At 38.1% G+C, this 16455-nt stretch overlaps 1 protein-coding gene across 4 annotated transcripts in view; it reads right to left on the bottom strand.

The window, feature by feature from the left end:
• Positions 1–16455, bottom strand: part of NRF1 (nuclear respiratory factor 1) — a 140942-nt gene that overhangs the window by 78113 nt on the left and 46374 nt on the right. For 2 of the 4 annotated variants that reach the window (XM_004463234.4, XM_071215275.1), the window contains exon 2: positions 4323–4554. In XM_004463234.4, coding sequence (XP_004463291.1) covers positions 4323–4545 — 223 coding nt within the window. In that variant the 5' untranslated portion in view covers positions 4546–4554. Of the gene's footprint in view, positions 1–4322; positions 4555–7154; positions 7268–16007; positions 16085–16455 lie in introns of all 4 variants that reach the window. The other 2 variants (XM_058297348.2, XM_004463236.5) reach the window with 2 other exon arrangements.

Below are 16455 nucleotides of genomic sequence, written 5' to 3'. Positions count from 1 at the left end.
CTTTCTCCTCTTATATATAACACGTAGTCTTCTGTACATTCCTGGTAATTGGATTTCCTGACCATCTAAAAAGATATCAAAAGATCAAAATTCCTTCTATAATACTAGACCCATACAAGCATGATTTACATGAAGTCTTCTTACTACAGCACTAAATATACAATGTAAACAGCAAAGAGAATGAAACAACATTTTCTAAAGAAAAGAGGAAATGCTTTTCTTAAAAGACTTTACTTTTTATTCATGGTACTATGGAACAGAAAAGGACATCATAGTTTATTTACTGTATCTACTTAGATGGGCCCTCATTTTAATAAATATTTTTTTGAGTAACCATTAGATGTGTGATAGCACTATACTCATCCCTTATGATAATGGATGCCAGATGTTCCAAACCAGGAAATCAGACATGTTGTCTGGAGGTAGAGGAGGTAATGAAAAATGAGAAATGGAAGAATATTTAAAAACAGAACTGTTCCAGGAAAATCCAGTATGTCTGATGATCAGACTTATGATATAAACACAGTATAGCTATTGACCTTATTTCTGCTCCAGAGCATTTTACATGAAGATCAGCTTTTCTGAAATAAATATTAAAAGCTCACTCCCAATCTATACCACTAACTAAAATCATTCTAATACTTAATCCTGCTTTGTTCCAAGTCCTTTCACCTATTAGCAATCTCTTTCAGACTTTCAATGCCTCAGTTCGAAGAGAAGAAAAGAAACCGTGTCTTCCTCTGTGACTAGTAGGATTTGTGTCCACTTTGGATTTGGAGAAACAAATGAACTGACTGCTTAGGAATAGGCTCAGCCCAGTAAGATGAAAATTTTTCTTAGACTAAGATTAAGATTCGTCAGTATGTAAGAGCCTCTGAACAAAAGCACATTCCAAAATGTTAATGTACTGTTGGGGATTGAAACTCATAAACCACAAAAAAATATGTTCAAATCTTAGTCCACATTCCTGTGGATGTGAACCCATTTGTAAATTAGACATTTTGAAAATACTATTATTAGTTAAGGCATGGACAAACTGATGCAGGGTGCGTCTTAATTTGTATGACTGGAGGCCTTATAAAAGGAGGAGGTTCAGATGCAGTCAATTAGAGAAAGCCACAGGAGGAGACTAAGGATATTACCATGCAGCAGAGGAGTGCCATCACCAGAATGCTACTGACACTGGGAGAAAAACCATGGCCTTGCCGACATCTTGATCTTGGACTTCTACTTCTGAAACCATGAGCCAATAAATTTCTGTTGCTTAAGCCAATCCATTGTGGGGTATTTGTCACAGCAGCTCTAGCAAACTAAGACAGTTATTATAAAGAATATTTCTGATGTTGCAAAGATTAAGCTACAGTCAATTAAGGTAAATTATGACCACAAATGTTCCCCAAAGGAATCACAGAATTTTAAAATCCAAAGAAATCTGAAACATCATCTCATCAATTCTGTCTAAACTGTGGGTCATGAAATCAATTTAGGGATTTTGACCAGCTTTTTTTTTTTTAATGAGATAGAATGGAAAATATTACCAAGTATCACACAGTGTAAGGCTAAATACTGCCCTGTGAAACTTCTGTTTAGATACATAATTTGCACTCAGGCTCAGTTTTTACGTTTCCATGTGTTTACTGGATTGCAATGTAAAATATATTTCTTATTATAGGTCACAGTTTTTAAAATGTTTCAGAAACACTAACCTAGCCCAATACCTTTATTATATAGATGAGGAACTGAGTTTAAGTGACTTGGTTTCTATTTCTTTTAATGACAGACCAGGTAATTCAGACCAACTCTACCACTGATGACAACTATAAATGCTGGACAAAAACAAAAAGAAATCTTTAAAAGATCAAAGAGCAAGCAAGATAGTAAGAATCACCAGGCCAAGATCCAGAAATGAATTAGGTATTTGAGTCACTTTTCTTCCATAGTATTCGCCATCCACAAAGGACAGTTGTGTGGCTAAGCACTACCTTGAATGACAAGGTAGACAAAAGTTAGAGTTCAGGTCTTGCCAAATATGGGGGCCATGGTAAGCTACCCTGTTTGAGGATTGGGGCCTTAATGGACTGTAATGAGGTAAACCAGAAGTAGTCAATCCTCTCATGATTTAAGCTCAGTTTTAAGTCATTTGGTGAACTGAAAAATCTCAAAAGCTGAAACTGGATTAAGATGATCCAGGATTACTAGTGCCCTTAAGCATTTGAGAGAAGCAAATAAAAAATTCTCTCTAGAGGAAGGTAATATTATCTGAGACCCTGAATTATTCCTAAAAATAATTTTTCCAACATATTTTAAAGGATTTATTCAAATATAACCAGTGCACGAGAAAAGCCAACATAAACAAGAAATAGCACTGATAATACATAACAGGAAACAGACCCACAGGTACTTCAGAAGTAGAATTACCAGATAAAACATAAAATCATAATGTTTACTTTGCTCATGGAGAGGTACAACTGGAAAAAGTTACAGTGTAAATTTGGGGCAGGGGGTAGGGGAACAAACCCGAACTATTGATTATTACCAAACTCAGTAGCTCAAAGGACAGATTTAAAAGTAGTTTAGACAGAGCTGAAGAGAAAATTAATAAACTGGAAGAGAGCCAGGAAAAACTACAAAGAATAAAGCATAAAGAGATAAAGGGTGGTTAAGTACAAAATAGAGGATAAGAGACATAAAGGAAACATATTTAAATGGAGTTATAGAAGGAAAAGACACAAAATCTGAAGAGCTAATGGTTAAAATTTCCTAAAGTTGATGACAGACATCAATCCATATCCAAGGTGTTCAAAAAATCTAAACAGAATAAATAAGAAGAAATCTATAGCCAGATATTATAAAAACTAAAGATAGAGAAAATATTAAAAGCAGTTGGGGTGGGGAGAGTAAACTGCATGGAAGATAGCCTCTAAAGGAAACTATGGGAAGATAACGTTTAAAGGAATAACTTAGAATGAAACAGCTAACTTCTCAATAGCAACAATGGAAACCAGACGACAGTGGAATAGTATCTTCAATAAAAGGAAAACAATAACTGCCAACCTGGAATTATATTACCTAGAGAAAACAATTTTCAAGATTGAAGGTTAATATAATCTCAGACAAAAAAGAGAATTTGCTACCAGCAAATCCACACTGAAGGAAATACTAAGTAGTATCTTCAGTCATAAAAAATGACCTCAAGAGGCAAGTTTGACATGAAAACAGAACATGCAGCAAATTGACACAGAGAACAGACAACTGGGACAGGGGGAAGAAATAAATAAATCTTAAAAAAAAACCCAAAAAACAAAAAACTAATATCTTGTTTTAAAAACAAGGGGTTGGGAAGCAGACATGGCCCAATGGATAGGGCGTCCACCTACCACACGGGAGGTCCAAGGTTCAAACCCTGGGCCTCCTTGATCCGTGTGCAGCTGGCCCACGCGCAGTGCTGATGGGCGTAAGGAGTGCCGTGTCACGCTGGGGTGTCCTCATGTAGCGAAGCCCCACGTGCAAGGAGTGTGCCCCGTAAGGAGAGCCACCCAGCACGAAAGAAAGTGCAGCCTGCCCAAGAATGGTGCCGCACACACGGAGAGCTGACACAACAAGATGACGCAGCAAAAAGAAACAGATTCCCAGTGCTGCTGATAAGGATAGAAGCAGTTACAGACGAAAACACAGCAAATGGACACAAAGAGTAGACAATGGGGGGTGGGGGGTGGGGGGGAGAGAAATAAATAAATAAATCTTTAAAAAAACAAAAAATAAGGGGTTTAAAAAATGAGAGAATTAATTAATACACAGAACAACAATAGCATATAGGTCAGGAATGGGGAAATGAAATTCAAGTGCATTGTTCAGGAATGAAAATATTAATTATTAATTTCTAGGGGAACCACTAATAGTAAATATATATATAATTTCCAAACTAACAAGAAAAAAATGAAAAGAAATAAAAACTTCTCAATCATTCCAAAATAATATACCAAGGAAAAGAAAAGGAAACACAGAATAGGTAGGCTGAATAAAAATAAAGGAATAAATAGAAACCTAAGTATATCAGTAATTACATTTAATGCAAATGAACTAAATGCCTCCATTAAAGTCAAAACATTGGCAAAATGAAAGAAAAAACAAAAAACCAAAGTCTTAACCCTAACAGTAAATGATTCTAGAACTCAAGTCTTAGTTCAATATAGGCTCAAGTTATAGAGGAAAGTTCAAGATGAAAGAGATAAATATGAGAGTGCCTGAATCCTAGGCTCAGATATGCATGATACCACAATTAAGTGGAAAAAACGAAGAGCTGTTAATCCAAGCAACATTACCTGCAGCAGCCAGATGGGCTGTTACCTCATCAGCTGCTGTGGAATTGAGTATGTCTGAATCATCATAAGAGGTGTCCTCAGGAGAAGAAGGAGAGTCTTCATCAGCACTCAGCATACTGTGTTCAGTATAGGTGGCCACATGGACCTGCTGTACTTGTTGGGCCACTGCATGGGCTTCTATGGTAGCCATGTGTTCAGTCTGGGTCACTCCGTGTTCCTCCATGAAGACTGACTATCAGAAAAAAAGGCAAAGAACATCAAGAAAACAGGATTCAGTGTGTAATATAACACAATGCTCAAACTGATAGTTTCCTTAAGAGCAGAAAAATTTTGACTTTCCTACAGATCTCATTACACCAAGCCATAGGAAATGGGAAGCACTATTCAAATATGACATAAAAACAGTGGAGAATTTTCCTTATGTGACTCCATTTTGGTAGAAGTTCATTGTGCTAATTTTATATCTCAGATCATAAAACAATAAATGTCCCTGATACTACATATAACAATACAAAGATATTTAAATATAACAATAAAAAGATGTTTAAGATATCCCAGTGACGAGCATTTGATACTGTGATATTAAAAAACTTAGTAGGAGCGGATGTGGCTCAAGCAGTTGAGGGACCGCCACCCTATGGGAGGTCCTGGGTTCGGTTCCCAGTGCCACCTAAAGAAAAAACAAGCAGACAACAGACAAAAACGAAGAGCGCTAACCATGAACAAACAGATGAGGGAGCCATCTCGGGATAGGGCAGGACACTTAGTAAGTAAATTAGGTGAAATACTCAACATTTTCTTTTTATTTCAAAGACAAATTTAAATGCGAGTTAAACTTTGTTTTCCAAAAATCCAATTATTCGAAATGTTTTTTTCCTGATTATAAAACTGCTTCTTGTAAACCCTGAAACAACGTAGGAATTTATAAAATTAAAGGTTCGCTCTCCTCCCATACTTAATTTAAATTTGCCTCCTCTGTCCCCTTAAGCACAAAGAAGATTTGCTATGCATAAAAAAAAATTTTTTTGAGCAAAAACAAGCTCATATTACATATACTGTTTTATGGCTTTTTCATATTACAATATATCTGAACATTTTTGCCATGTCAAAACACACAGATCGACCACATTCTTTTAAAATAATTGCAGAATACTTCATTGCATGAAAATGTCATAATTTATGTAACCAATCACCTACTGATACATAGCAAGACTGCTTTCAATTTTTTGGTGTAAACATCTCTCCAGGGAACATCCTTCTATATAAAACTTTAATACTTATTTGGTTATTATTCATTTAACTTGTACGCTAAGATTATCTAGTTGTAGAAACCTTTCCACATCTACCCATGAATTTGAAATTTGACTATCATGTAATATTATGCAGCACTGAATATTTAGAGTTCAAACAGCAGCAGCAGCAGTCACATAGGTGTAGAAATGTAACTTTTATGGCTACAAGTGAAAAGAATTACCTATTCATGCAAACAACTCTCATTTTCATTTTACTCTATTGTAAAACTCTTTTCTTTTTTGAGGACTTCTAAAATCCTTTTTCCTCTGAGAGACTACTTTCTTTAGCCACATCCTGCTATGTCTTTCTTCTTTGGTCAAACATTTTCATGTAGATAAACAAAGGTTTCTTTTCTAAGTCTCCTGATTCCTGTTTTATATTGTGCTCTTTCCATTTCTTTTTGCTTTAACTTTTAATTGTCTCTCTTCACTCTCATATCACTCTACACATCACAAATTATCCTAGTCCAGTGATTCTTAACTTTAGGACTATTCAATTATCCCAAGGAATAGTCTGTGTTTCAAAATGAAATTCACTTTTATTACAAAATAAAACTACAGGGTGCCAAAAATCCAAGATTAGGATTCACTTAGCTATCATTTGAGTCCCTTTTTCATACTTTCTTTTGTGCTTCAGGTCATCTTCCCAAGCCCTACTTCTGTGTGGCATACTACCTTCACAAACACACAACTTTGGCCCTTCAAATGGAGTTAATTTTTAAGAGGTATCTAATAAAAGAACATGTATATATAAAGAAAATGTGGTAAAACACTAACATTTGGGAAATCTGGGTGAAGGGTATATATAAGAATTCTTTGTACTATTCTTGTGACTTTTCTGTAAGTCTGAAATTATGTCAAAATTTTATATATATATATATTAATATATTTCTTTGGTAAAGAGAGGTACCTGGTAAACTGCCCTAAGGTTTCTTCATATTCCATGTTTGGTGTGAGTTTCAAAATAATCAAGGGAATATATCCTAGTCTCTAGCTGTTACTATCTAAAAATGTAATTTAATACACTAAGCCAAACAATTAAACACAGTATATGAGAGATTACTATTAAAATGCTATTTTTTCATCCATTTCTCTGTTCTTTTAGTCTGAGAGACAAACTGCTTCAGGGCATTTTAGAGTACTGGGTGCTTCAAAATTGTTTTCAAATGATTTGGGATTAGATGACATCTAACTGCTTTTCAAAGGGATTTGTACGCTGTGCACTTGGCATAATGGATTTCAATTCTTTTCTCCAGAATGTGGTTCACAGCATAAATCAATAGGGCTGTCTGCTTCACAGGCTTGTCAGTTAGGCCCAGTTCCTCATCCCTTTTCACTTACCTCCCTCCCCCATCCCTTCTTTTAGCTTCTCTAATCATTTTTATTCAGTACATTCTGTAGAAAGCAAAGGCAATGTATCACAGTCTTCCGTGAATCAGAGTTTAAAAAAGCAGAGTTTACAGAGCACTCTGTAAATGATGCATTCAAAGTTTTCATAAAATAAGATAGGTTGTCTTGAAGCCAAATATGATTGACATACACATATTACTGTAGTTCACCATGCTCCACTCCCTCAAGTCAATTTTAGTGATGCATTTTAGCTTTCATCCATGAGGAGTCAGATTCTCTGGATAGCAAAACTGACAGGAACTGCTAACAGATGAAAAGATATTAGATAATCTGAATTTTAAAAGACAAGTTACTTAACCTCTAAAGTTTCAATTTCATCATTTTTATTTTAATGGAGAAAATGACAGCACCTACCCTCACTAGGATAATATGAGAATTAAAAGAGATCATTCAAATAAAGTGAGGTATACAATGCAGGGCATGAAAGTGAGTAAAGTTAATTTTTATGATGATGCCAGGATTTCCATGTCTTTACGATTCTGTCTTTCTGGACTCAAAAACTGACTAGTCTCACAAACACTAGGTCACAATTTCTTCATCTTTAAATTAGACATCCATCTCTGAGGTTAGGGTTGTCTTAAATGTGTGTAAGAAATGTGGAGTTAGGCATCTAAAAAGCCCTACTTTATTATTCCTGACAACTGAAATACTGTTCTCCCAGAATTAAAATAAGGAAACTGTAGGAAGGAAACCAATTACCCTAGCAAAATTTCATGACGGCACACAAAATGGAGAACCAACTGATGGACCCAACAGTGATTTCTCTGAACAGTTTTGAAAAGTTAAGATGAAACCACTGGCAACATCGACCAATTAAAAGGGCATACCTATCGCCTAGTCAGTGGTGTGTAACAGATTAACACTTGATTTTTAAATAGTCATTCCCTCAAACAATAACTTGACATGATAAAGATTTTAGGAAAACCTCTCTCTTAGCTTAGAACATCACCTGGGGGTACAATAATGTGCTTCAGCTAAAGGTCCTTCCTTATTATTTAAACTGCAAGGGGTTTGGGGTAGGAGGAGAAGTTTGGTACAAAGGAAACCTTACTTTTACCCTTCTGGATCAGTAAGAGTGAGAGTGAAAAAGCAAGTGAAAGAAAGTGCAGAAAACAGATTTTCTTGTTCAAGAGCACCCTGGCAGTTGTAATCAACAATACCTTGGGCATTTGGCAGAAATGTCCAAGGGAGTTAAATTTAGTCTAACCTACACATAATGGGTAAGATTAAAAGTAGACTATTTTAAAAATCAAAGTAGAAGTAAGAGCAGCCAGGAAATCTAATCAAGGTGTAACTAAATGTATAAGAAAGCATTAGTCTAATCAATAGCATTATCATATCAAAAGAAAGGCTGCTAGAATTGCTTAAGGGAAAGTATCAGAGCAAGAGCCCATCTACAGTCCACAGTCCAAGCCAGGGACAGGAAAACTAAGAGGTTTAAATTACATTCTTGGACATATCCAGAATCTAAACTTCAAAAATTAGGACAGAAATTTCACTCACCAGAACAGCCTTTCTCAAAAAACCATGAAGTCAATAAGAGGATTTGCTTCTTGGGGAACAACTAGGGCAATGGATCAAAATCTTACCACAGCAGGAAAACAAACAAAGCAGCAACAGCACAAGAAAGGGCGAAAAAAGAAGCAAGGTAAAATGTGGCATAATCCTGAATAATTAACAGAAATTAAGACAAGAAAATCCATTTGACCTAGGAACATCCTCTTTTGAATAGCCCAAAAGTGATATTGGACTACTAGAGAAAAAAATATCCTTCCACATTACTGAGTACTACAGTGAAAAGAAAAGTCAGAGTCGTGTAAATGCAGTTGTTTTCCATTTTATATTTACAACACTCCTATTATAGACAAACATCAGGAAGTTAAATATGATATGATCAGAATGTAAAAGTTATGAAAGTCACGTAAAAGTTATGAGCCATGACAATGTAAAAGCTATATGGCAAAAGAAGTTGGAGGTAGGAGAGGAGAGAAGAGGAGGAAAAGCTAGGAGCACTAACAACCTATCCATACCTGGTGAGGAAGGGAGTTGGGAGATACTATCAAGAATGGTTAGAAAAACCTAACATTGCAATGTAAATATCAAAAATCGAGAGGAAAAGAAGGCAGTGTCAGAAGGTAATCATTATCTTTCACAGAAGTCAATAATGTCCAAGTTCAATAAATCAAGAAATAAGAGTATAAGACATATTATTTTATGGAGGTTATGGGGTATTCTTGTTTTATAATACTATAAACAAAACCAGCTAAGGTGGGGTTGGGGGGTACAGGAAGGGTGTGGCAAAAGACCATTGACTTTCATTATAAGTCTTTCTCTTCTATTTGAGCTTTTTTTTTTTAATCATATAAAAATGTATTACTTTGACAAAATTTAACAAAATGAACTTTAAAAACAAACTGAAATACAGTCTTCCTAATTGATCATTTTGAAAAATCAAATTAAAATTAAGTGCTAGGGCAAATGGTCACTAGAAAACTCAATCTCCCCATTCTTAGGTGAGAGCCAAGAGAACAACAGCACAGTTTAAGTGTAGAAATAGCCTTTGTCTTGAGTAAGACGAACTACCTATCTGGTGCATCTGAAACTTAAAGAAAATTATGACTATAATCACATAACATTTTCTTCCCAATATATGATAATGTTTATAAATATACGTTAATACCAATAATAGCCCAAGAATCCAATTGATGATGATGCTTTTATATGATACATGAGAAAAACAAGCTTTGCCACGTATCTTCATGATGACTTAAGGATGAGCGTTTGGTTTTGTGGAAACAATATTGTAAGCACTTTGAAGGCAGGACTTGGGTCCATAAAGTTTCTATGAATAGTACCTACCATAATTTGCTCCTTCATAAATGCTTGTGGATAATTGGTTGAACATTTTCATTACTGAGGCTAACTTAGGCAATTGCAGTTTTTATAATTTTCTATGAAGTTGTTTTGGCTATTTCTCTCTTATCTCTCACCTCCAAACCCCCTCATCTAGTCTTATTCTGAGTTGCTCTATCAGCCAACCATGTTTTCCAGACTTGCCTGTCAGCTTCCTGTTAGGTTTTGTCAATTGGAGGCAAAGGAGCGAGAATAGAAGGGATGGGGGGAGGGAGAAGGGATATTCTTGCTGTTTTCATTCCTATCAGCAGTCTGAGGCAACAAAGAACAGCTTCATCTCCCCACACCAGCTATGTGCCTTCTCCTTTGGTGGCTGGCATCCCACTCAGAGGTCAGATTAAGCTCCTAGGGTTCTTCTCTTCTATTCCCACAGCCCTAGGAGTGGTAACTGCTTCCTGTGGCTATTAATATCTGAATTACTTCAGTGTCCACTTTTTGCTCAGTTTTCCAACACCCATGTAACGAATTCCCAGAATTAAATTCTCTGAAAGACCTTGCATTGTTTTCTAGACCCTGACTGATACAAAAGGGAGAAAATATGTAACCCTCATCAAAAGTTATTCATAGAGGCGGCGGACTTGGCCCAGTGGTTAGGGCGTCCATCTACCACATGGGAGGTCTGCGGTTCAAACCCTGGGCCTCCTTGACCCGTGTGGAGCTGGTTCATGCGCAGTGCTGATGCGCGCAAGGAGTGCCCTGCCACACAGGGGTGTCCCCACGTAGGGGAGCCCCACATGCAAGGAGTGCGCCCCGTAAGGAGAGCCACCCTGCGCGAAAGAAAGTGCAGCCTGCCCAGGAATGGCGCTGCCCAGACAGAGAGCTGACACAACAAGATGATGCAACGAAAAGAAACACAGACTCCCATGCCGCTGACAACAACAGAAGCAGACAAAGAAGAAGATGCAGCAAATAGACACAGAGAACAGACAACCGGGGGGGGGGGGGGGGGGGCGGAATAAATAAATCTTAAAAAAAAAAAAAAGTTATTCATAGAGCAGCTAGTTTGCAACTCTTATACCCTCAAAAAAGAAGTTCTTCTAAGGGTATTTTTTGATTTTTGGTTTTATTTTTAAGCTTGCTGCTAGTGTTTCTGTTTCCATATACTGAAGGACGTTGAATAAGAAATCATGAGTTTGATTAATTATAAAAAAAAGTTCACCTATGTAACTATGTACTGAATTAGTTTTTCATCTACCTTGTTTTACCCTGAAATACTGAGATTCTTCATTGACCAAATTAAAAACTCTCACAGAATACTTTCCTAAATTGTATTGCTACAGATGTCTACTTTCTACTTTGTTTACCGAACTTAGCCCTGGACTGACTCTGGAGATTAATTTCTGGTCCTGTCTCACCACCTAGGTGAGCAGTCTTAGTCAAGTCACTTAACATTTCAGTTTGTCTTTTCAGGTGAACCTGACCTCTAAATAGTTTATTGAGGCTACAGTGAAGGACACATGTAGCACAGAGATAGAAGATGGGTCACAGAAGTAGGCAGAGACTGGATCATCATAAAGAATCTAATATGAAGCCCTGTTCCCCACCCCCATACCATACTCCTACTACTTCCTAGGTAATTTACACTTGACTTTTTTTTAAAGATTTATTTTTATTTATTTCTCTCCCCTTTCCCCCTCCCCCTGTTGTCTGCTCTCTTGTGTCCATTAGCTGTGTGTTCTTCCATGTCCACTTGCATTCTCAGTGGCACCGTGAAAATCTGTGTCTCTTTTTGTTGCATCAGCTCTCTATGTGTGCGGCGCCACTCCTAGGCAGGCTGCACTTCCTTTGCATGGGGCTCCCCTATGCCAGGGGCGCCCGAGTGCATGGCACTCCTTGTGCGCGGCACCTCTATGTGTGGGCCAGCTTACCACACCGGCCAGGAGGCCCTGGGTTCGAGCTCTGGAACTCCTACATGGTAGGCGGACGCTCTATCAATTGAGCCACATATGAGTCCCTACACTTGACTTTTTTGCTGGGTTGGGTTTTAATCTTATCATTAACTGCTATGACTAACAACAGTCATATCAATCTCTGGAATGGTACAAAATAAGATAGACTCTTGCCTCATCAAAATGTTCATAAGAGGGGAAACGGACTTGGCCCAGTGGTTAGGGCGTCCGTCTACCACATGGGAGGTCCGCGGTTCAAACCCCGGGCCTCCTTGACCCGTGTGGAGCTGGCCCGTGCGCAGTGCTGATGTGCACAAGGAGCATCACGCCCCGCAGGGGTGTCCCCCACGTAGGGGAGCCCCACGCGCAAGGAGTGCGCCCCATAAGGAGAGCTGCCCAGCGTGAAAGAAAATGCAGCCTGCCCAGGAATGGCGCCGCCCACACTTCCTGTGCTGCCAACGACAACAGAAGCGGAAAAAGAAACAAGACGCAGCAAACAGACACAGAGAACAGACAACCAGGGGAGGGGGGTAATTAAATAAATAAATAAATCTTTAAAAAAAAAATGTTGGGAAACGGACTTTGGCCCAGTGGTTAGGGCGTCCGTCTACCATATGGGAGGTCCGCGGTTCAAACCCCGGGCCTCCTTGACCCGTGTGGAGCAGGCCATGCGCAGTGCTGATGCGCGCAAGGAGTGCCGTGCCACGCAAGGGTGTCCCCCGCGTGGGGGAGCCCCACGCGCAAGGAGCGCGCCCGTGAGGAAAGCCGCCCAGCGTGAAAAGAAAGAGCAGCCTGCCCAGGAATGGCGCCACCCACACTTCCCGTGCCGCTGATGACAACAGAAGCGGACAAAGAAACAAGACGCAGCAAATAGACACCAAGAACAGACAACCAGGGGAGGGGGGGGGGAATTAAATAAATAAATAAATCTTTAAAAAAAAAAATGTTCATAAGAACTATCCAATAAAAAGAAGGCCCCTGTTAGCCAGCCCAGTTCTCACTGACTGCTTCACCCATATTGGTCTCTGTCATCTCTCTGTTCTGTAACACCTCTTACAAGAAGCTTCAGAACACAGGTACCATTCTCAATGCCACTGAGTACTTCTCACCCACACTTTACTTGTATTTCCTAGCTTTGCTCAGGCTTGGCTTCCCTTCCTATCACTATATACCAATATACACCTTCACTTTAAATTTAACATTTCTCATAATGATCTTAACTTTCTTCTCCCAAGACACCTACCCTTCCCAATTTTGAGAAACAATCCCTGAGCCCCATGCTATATGTATGAGCCCAGAAGGGAATATGAAGACAAAAGAAGGCAAAGCTGCCATTCTCTCAAGATCACAACCATGTAGTATTTTGTGAGACCTTTCTCTCTTCTCCCACTCCGTCTAGTCATCTGTCTAGTGAGTCCACCTTGCTACTTTTTCTTTTGAAACACATTTCCATTCACACTGCCACTGTTTTTCATATCTGCAGTAGTATAATTCCCCTAATTCCACTGTGATCTCCATTCTTCCAAATCACCCAAGACTCACCTTCCTTAAATAAAATTAAAACTATAACACACCAATGCATTCCTAATGGCATTATTTTGTGTTCCCTATTCCTAAGTCCAGTACAAGTGAATCCCCCTGCCTGATTTTTAAAGTATTCAATAATTTTATTAAAAAATAATCCCTGAAAGTGTCTTGTAGGCCAGGCAGTGTGCTGGGTCCTACATATAAAATTGAAAAGGTAAAGATGATGATGGCCTCTGCCTTCTAAGATGTTTAAAGTCTAGTTGGGAGTCCTAAAGTGCAATGAAGTGATACAAGTGCCACAGTAGAAGCACATAAAACTTTAGAGTAGGAAGATCAGCTAGATCAAAAACTCCCAAACAATGAGAGTCACCAGTGTGGAACGAGGAATAGAACAGAACAAGGAATAATTCTAACATGTGAGACACGCTCTTGGGGGAGATAGGATTGAAAAGAATAGGAGGTGGCCAGAAAGGGATATCTTTGGCAGCCAGTGAGCAATCAGTATGAGAGTATAAAATGCCCCATGAAAAGAAAGGGGCACTTAGACACTTAGAAGTGGGAAGGGGTAGAGAAAGGAGGTAGGGTGACAGGAACACAAATTTCAGCCACTTCAGAATTTTATCTCTTTATGAGTCTATCTTATCTCCTCATTAAGTAAGGTATTTAAGAATAAGTCTAGGGGAATGGGTGTAGTTCAGTGGTTGAGCACCTGCTTCGCATGTATGAGGTCCCAGGTTCAATCCCTGGTACCTTCTAAAATTAAAAAAGTAAACAATAAATAAATAAATAAATAAATAAATAAATAAATAAATAAAGTTTGACCGCCAGCAAGCCTCAAAACTGACTTAATGGTAATATAAGTTCCTTTTTATGATAATAATAGGACAGACAAAAAATTGTCATTTAATGAACAGACTAGTTTAGGTGTTTATCAGACCAAAGAAAATGTGATAGAAATGGCAGTTTTGACTTTCATCTATCTCTCTAAGTTCTGGGCAGATTATATAGATCTAGGCATGTCTACTTAAAGTCAATGGCAGGTACTGACTACTAGTTTGCACTGTGCCTATCAGCGGTTTAGAACTATCTTAAAAAAAATTATTATACAACTGGGTATGGAGAGTCTACTCTGCATTCCACCTCATTCCTGCTTAAATGCTTAACCTAACTTCTACAGGAGGGTGGTTAAGAGTACAGACTTAGGAAGCAGCATGCTGGATTCAAATCCTTGCTCTGCCACTCACTGGCACCTTAGAACAAGTTTTGCCCCACTCCCACTGCCTTAGTTTTACCACTTTTCAAATATGGAGAAAAACAGAACCTGCCTCACAGAATTCTTATGAAGAGTTAATATTTGTAAACAGGCTTAAAATGGGACACAGGATATAGGGACACAATAGAAGTGTAACCTATTATCATTATTATACCACATACAAAGACAGTGAAATCACAGAAATGCCAACGGGAAGTTACATGATTTATATTTACATGGGAAAAAATAACATTCATAGATCAGACACCAAGAATTTTGATCATACAAAGACCTTTATTAGAGAAAAGAGAGAAAAGTTCTTGATCTTTTTTGAATTAAAATCCTTTTAAAGATGGGTGAGAGCTACAGACTTTCCCCTTAAAAATACTCCCATGCATGCAGATTTTCCAAAATAGTTATTATAATGTTCTTGGATGGAAGTTGCAGACTATTTCATAAAGTTATTGCTATAACAAAGCTGAAACACTAGAGGGTGCCACAACCAAAGAAAAACTAAAGGAAGTACAGCGTTGCTTAAAATTCTTCCACTGGAACAAAAATCCTTCCATAGAAATGAATAGTTAGGAGAATTATTTCACCAAATGCTTTAAAACAAGGCAACTCTCTCTAGGTTCTAGATCAACCCTGTCCAATAGCACTTTCTGCAATTATGTAAATGCAGTCTGCGGCTATCACAGTGACCAGGGCAGCTCTACATTCTGTTTTTTACATTTTGAAATGACTGATTCTTCTAATCACAGGTCAATACATATCATTGTTTAAAAAGGATTTCTAATGGAGTAGGTTCATATACTAACTCAAGCCAAAGTGTCCCTACTTATAATTCAACACTGCAGAATAGAAAGATTGTCTTTCCCCACCCTACTAGTGTTCACAATCAAAAGTAAGATTTTCTCTTATTATAGAACACCCTACCTATCTAATTCCCTGATTATATTCCTTTATTAAAACATATTTTTAAGCCCCTGGATTGTAAGATCTTAAAAAAATAAGTGCAGATTGGAAAGACTGAATTAATAAAATAAGAAGGCCTTTGCCATTAAAAAACGAATTCATATTCTAGGGATAACGGTTAATAGATTTGCCAAGGGCTAAGAGGGCACTGAGAAGAAAAGACTATAATGATATTCAGGCAGTTTTGAAGGAGAAGACAGTCTCAGCTAGGAGTTTGTCAAGCACTGGGATGAAAGAAGTGTGTTACTGGCAGAGGCTACAGCTTGTGAAAGCACATGGCATAGTAAAGGGCATCAATGAACACCCAGACACTGGGCTCAGGGGGATTCTGGGGACCAAAGGAACACAGCACTCAGTTGCCTCCACACCAGGTTCTTTCTTTACACTGCAATTTAACCTGCTAAAAATAAAGCTAATGCTGACCCACCTGTCAAAGAGGAAAAGCAGTCTATCCCACATTGTACAACACAGCATCTGGCACAGTGCCCTGAATGGAGTAGGTACCTAATGAATGTTGATGACAATGATAAAAAAAAAAAGGATTAAAAAATGCATTCTCAAATATTTAAATGCTTATTAGCAGCTTCAAATATCAATAACAAGCAGGTGAGTTGCTGAAGCTATTCCTGGATTAGAAACAGAGGATGTCTGGTAGGCCCAGGCCTTTGCAACTGGGTCAGAATGCAGCTGGCATGGCTCATTTTGTAGAATAATTGTTTGGCCACAGCTGTTCCCCAAATTACCAAAAATCAAATAAATAGCTGTCATTTGATAGCAGGATTAGAGGCTGCCTCAATTTCCATTAAGGAGAAAAAACATCAATTCCCACAAGTCCCACCCCTCAGTCTCAGGCAAGTACAAAGGATTTATTCAGA

This window comes from Dasypus novemcinctus, chromosome 5, assembly GCF_030445035.2.
Source record: "Dasypus novemcinctus isolate mDasNov1 chromosome 5, mDasNov1.1.hap2, whole genome shotgun sequence".
NCBI lineage: Eukaryota > Metazoa > Chordata > Mammalia > Cingulata > Dasypodidae > Dasypus > Dasypus novemcinctus.
Note: the sequence above shows the minus strand (reverse complement) of the source record. Positions and strands in the feature narration are given on the sequence as shown.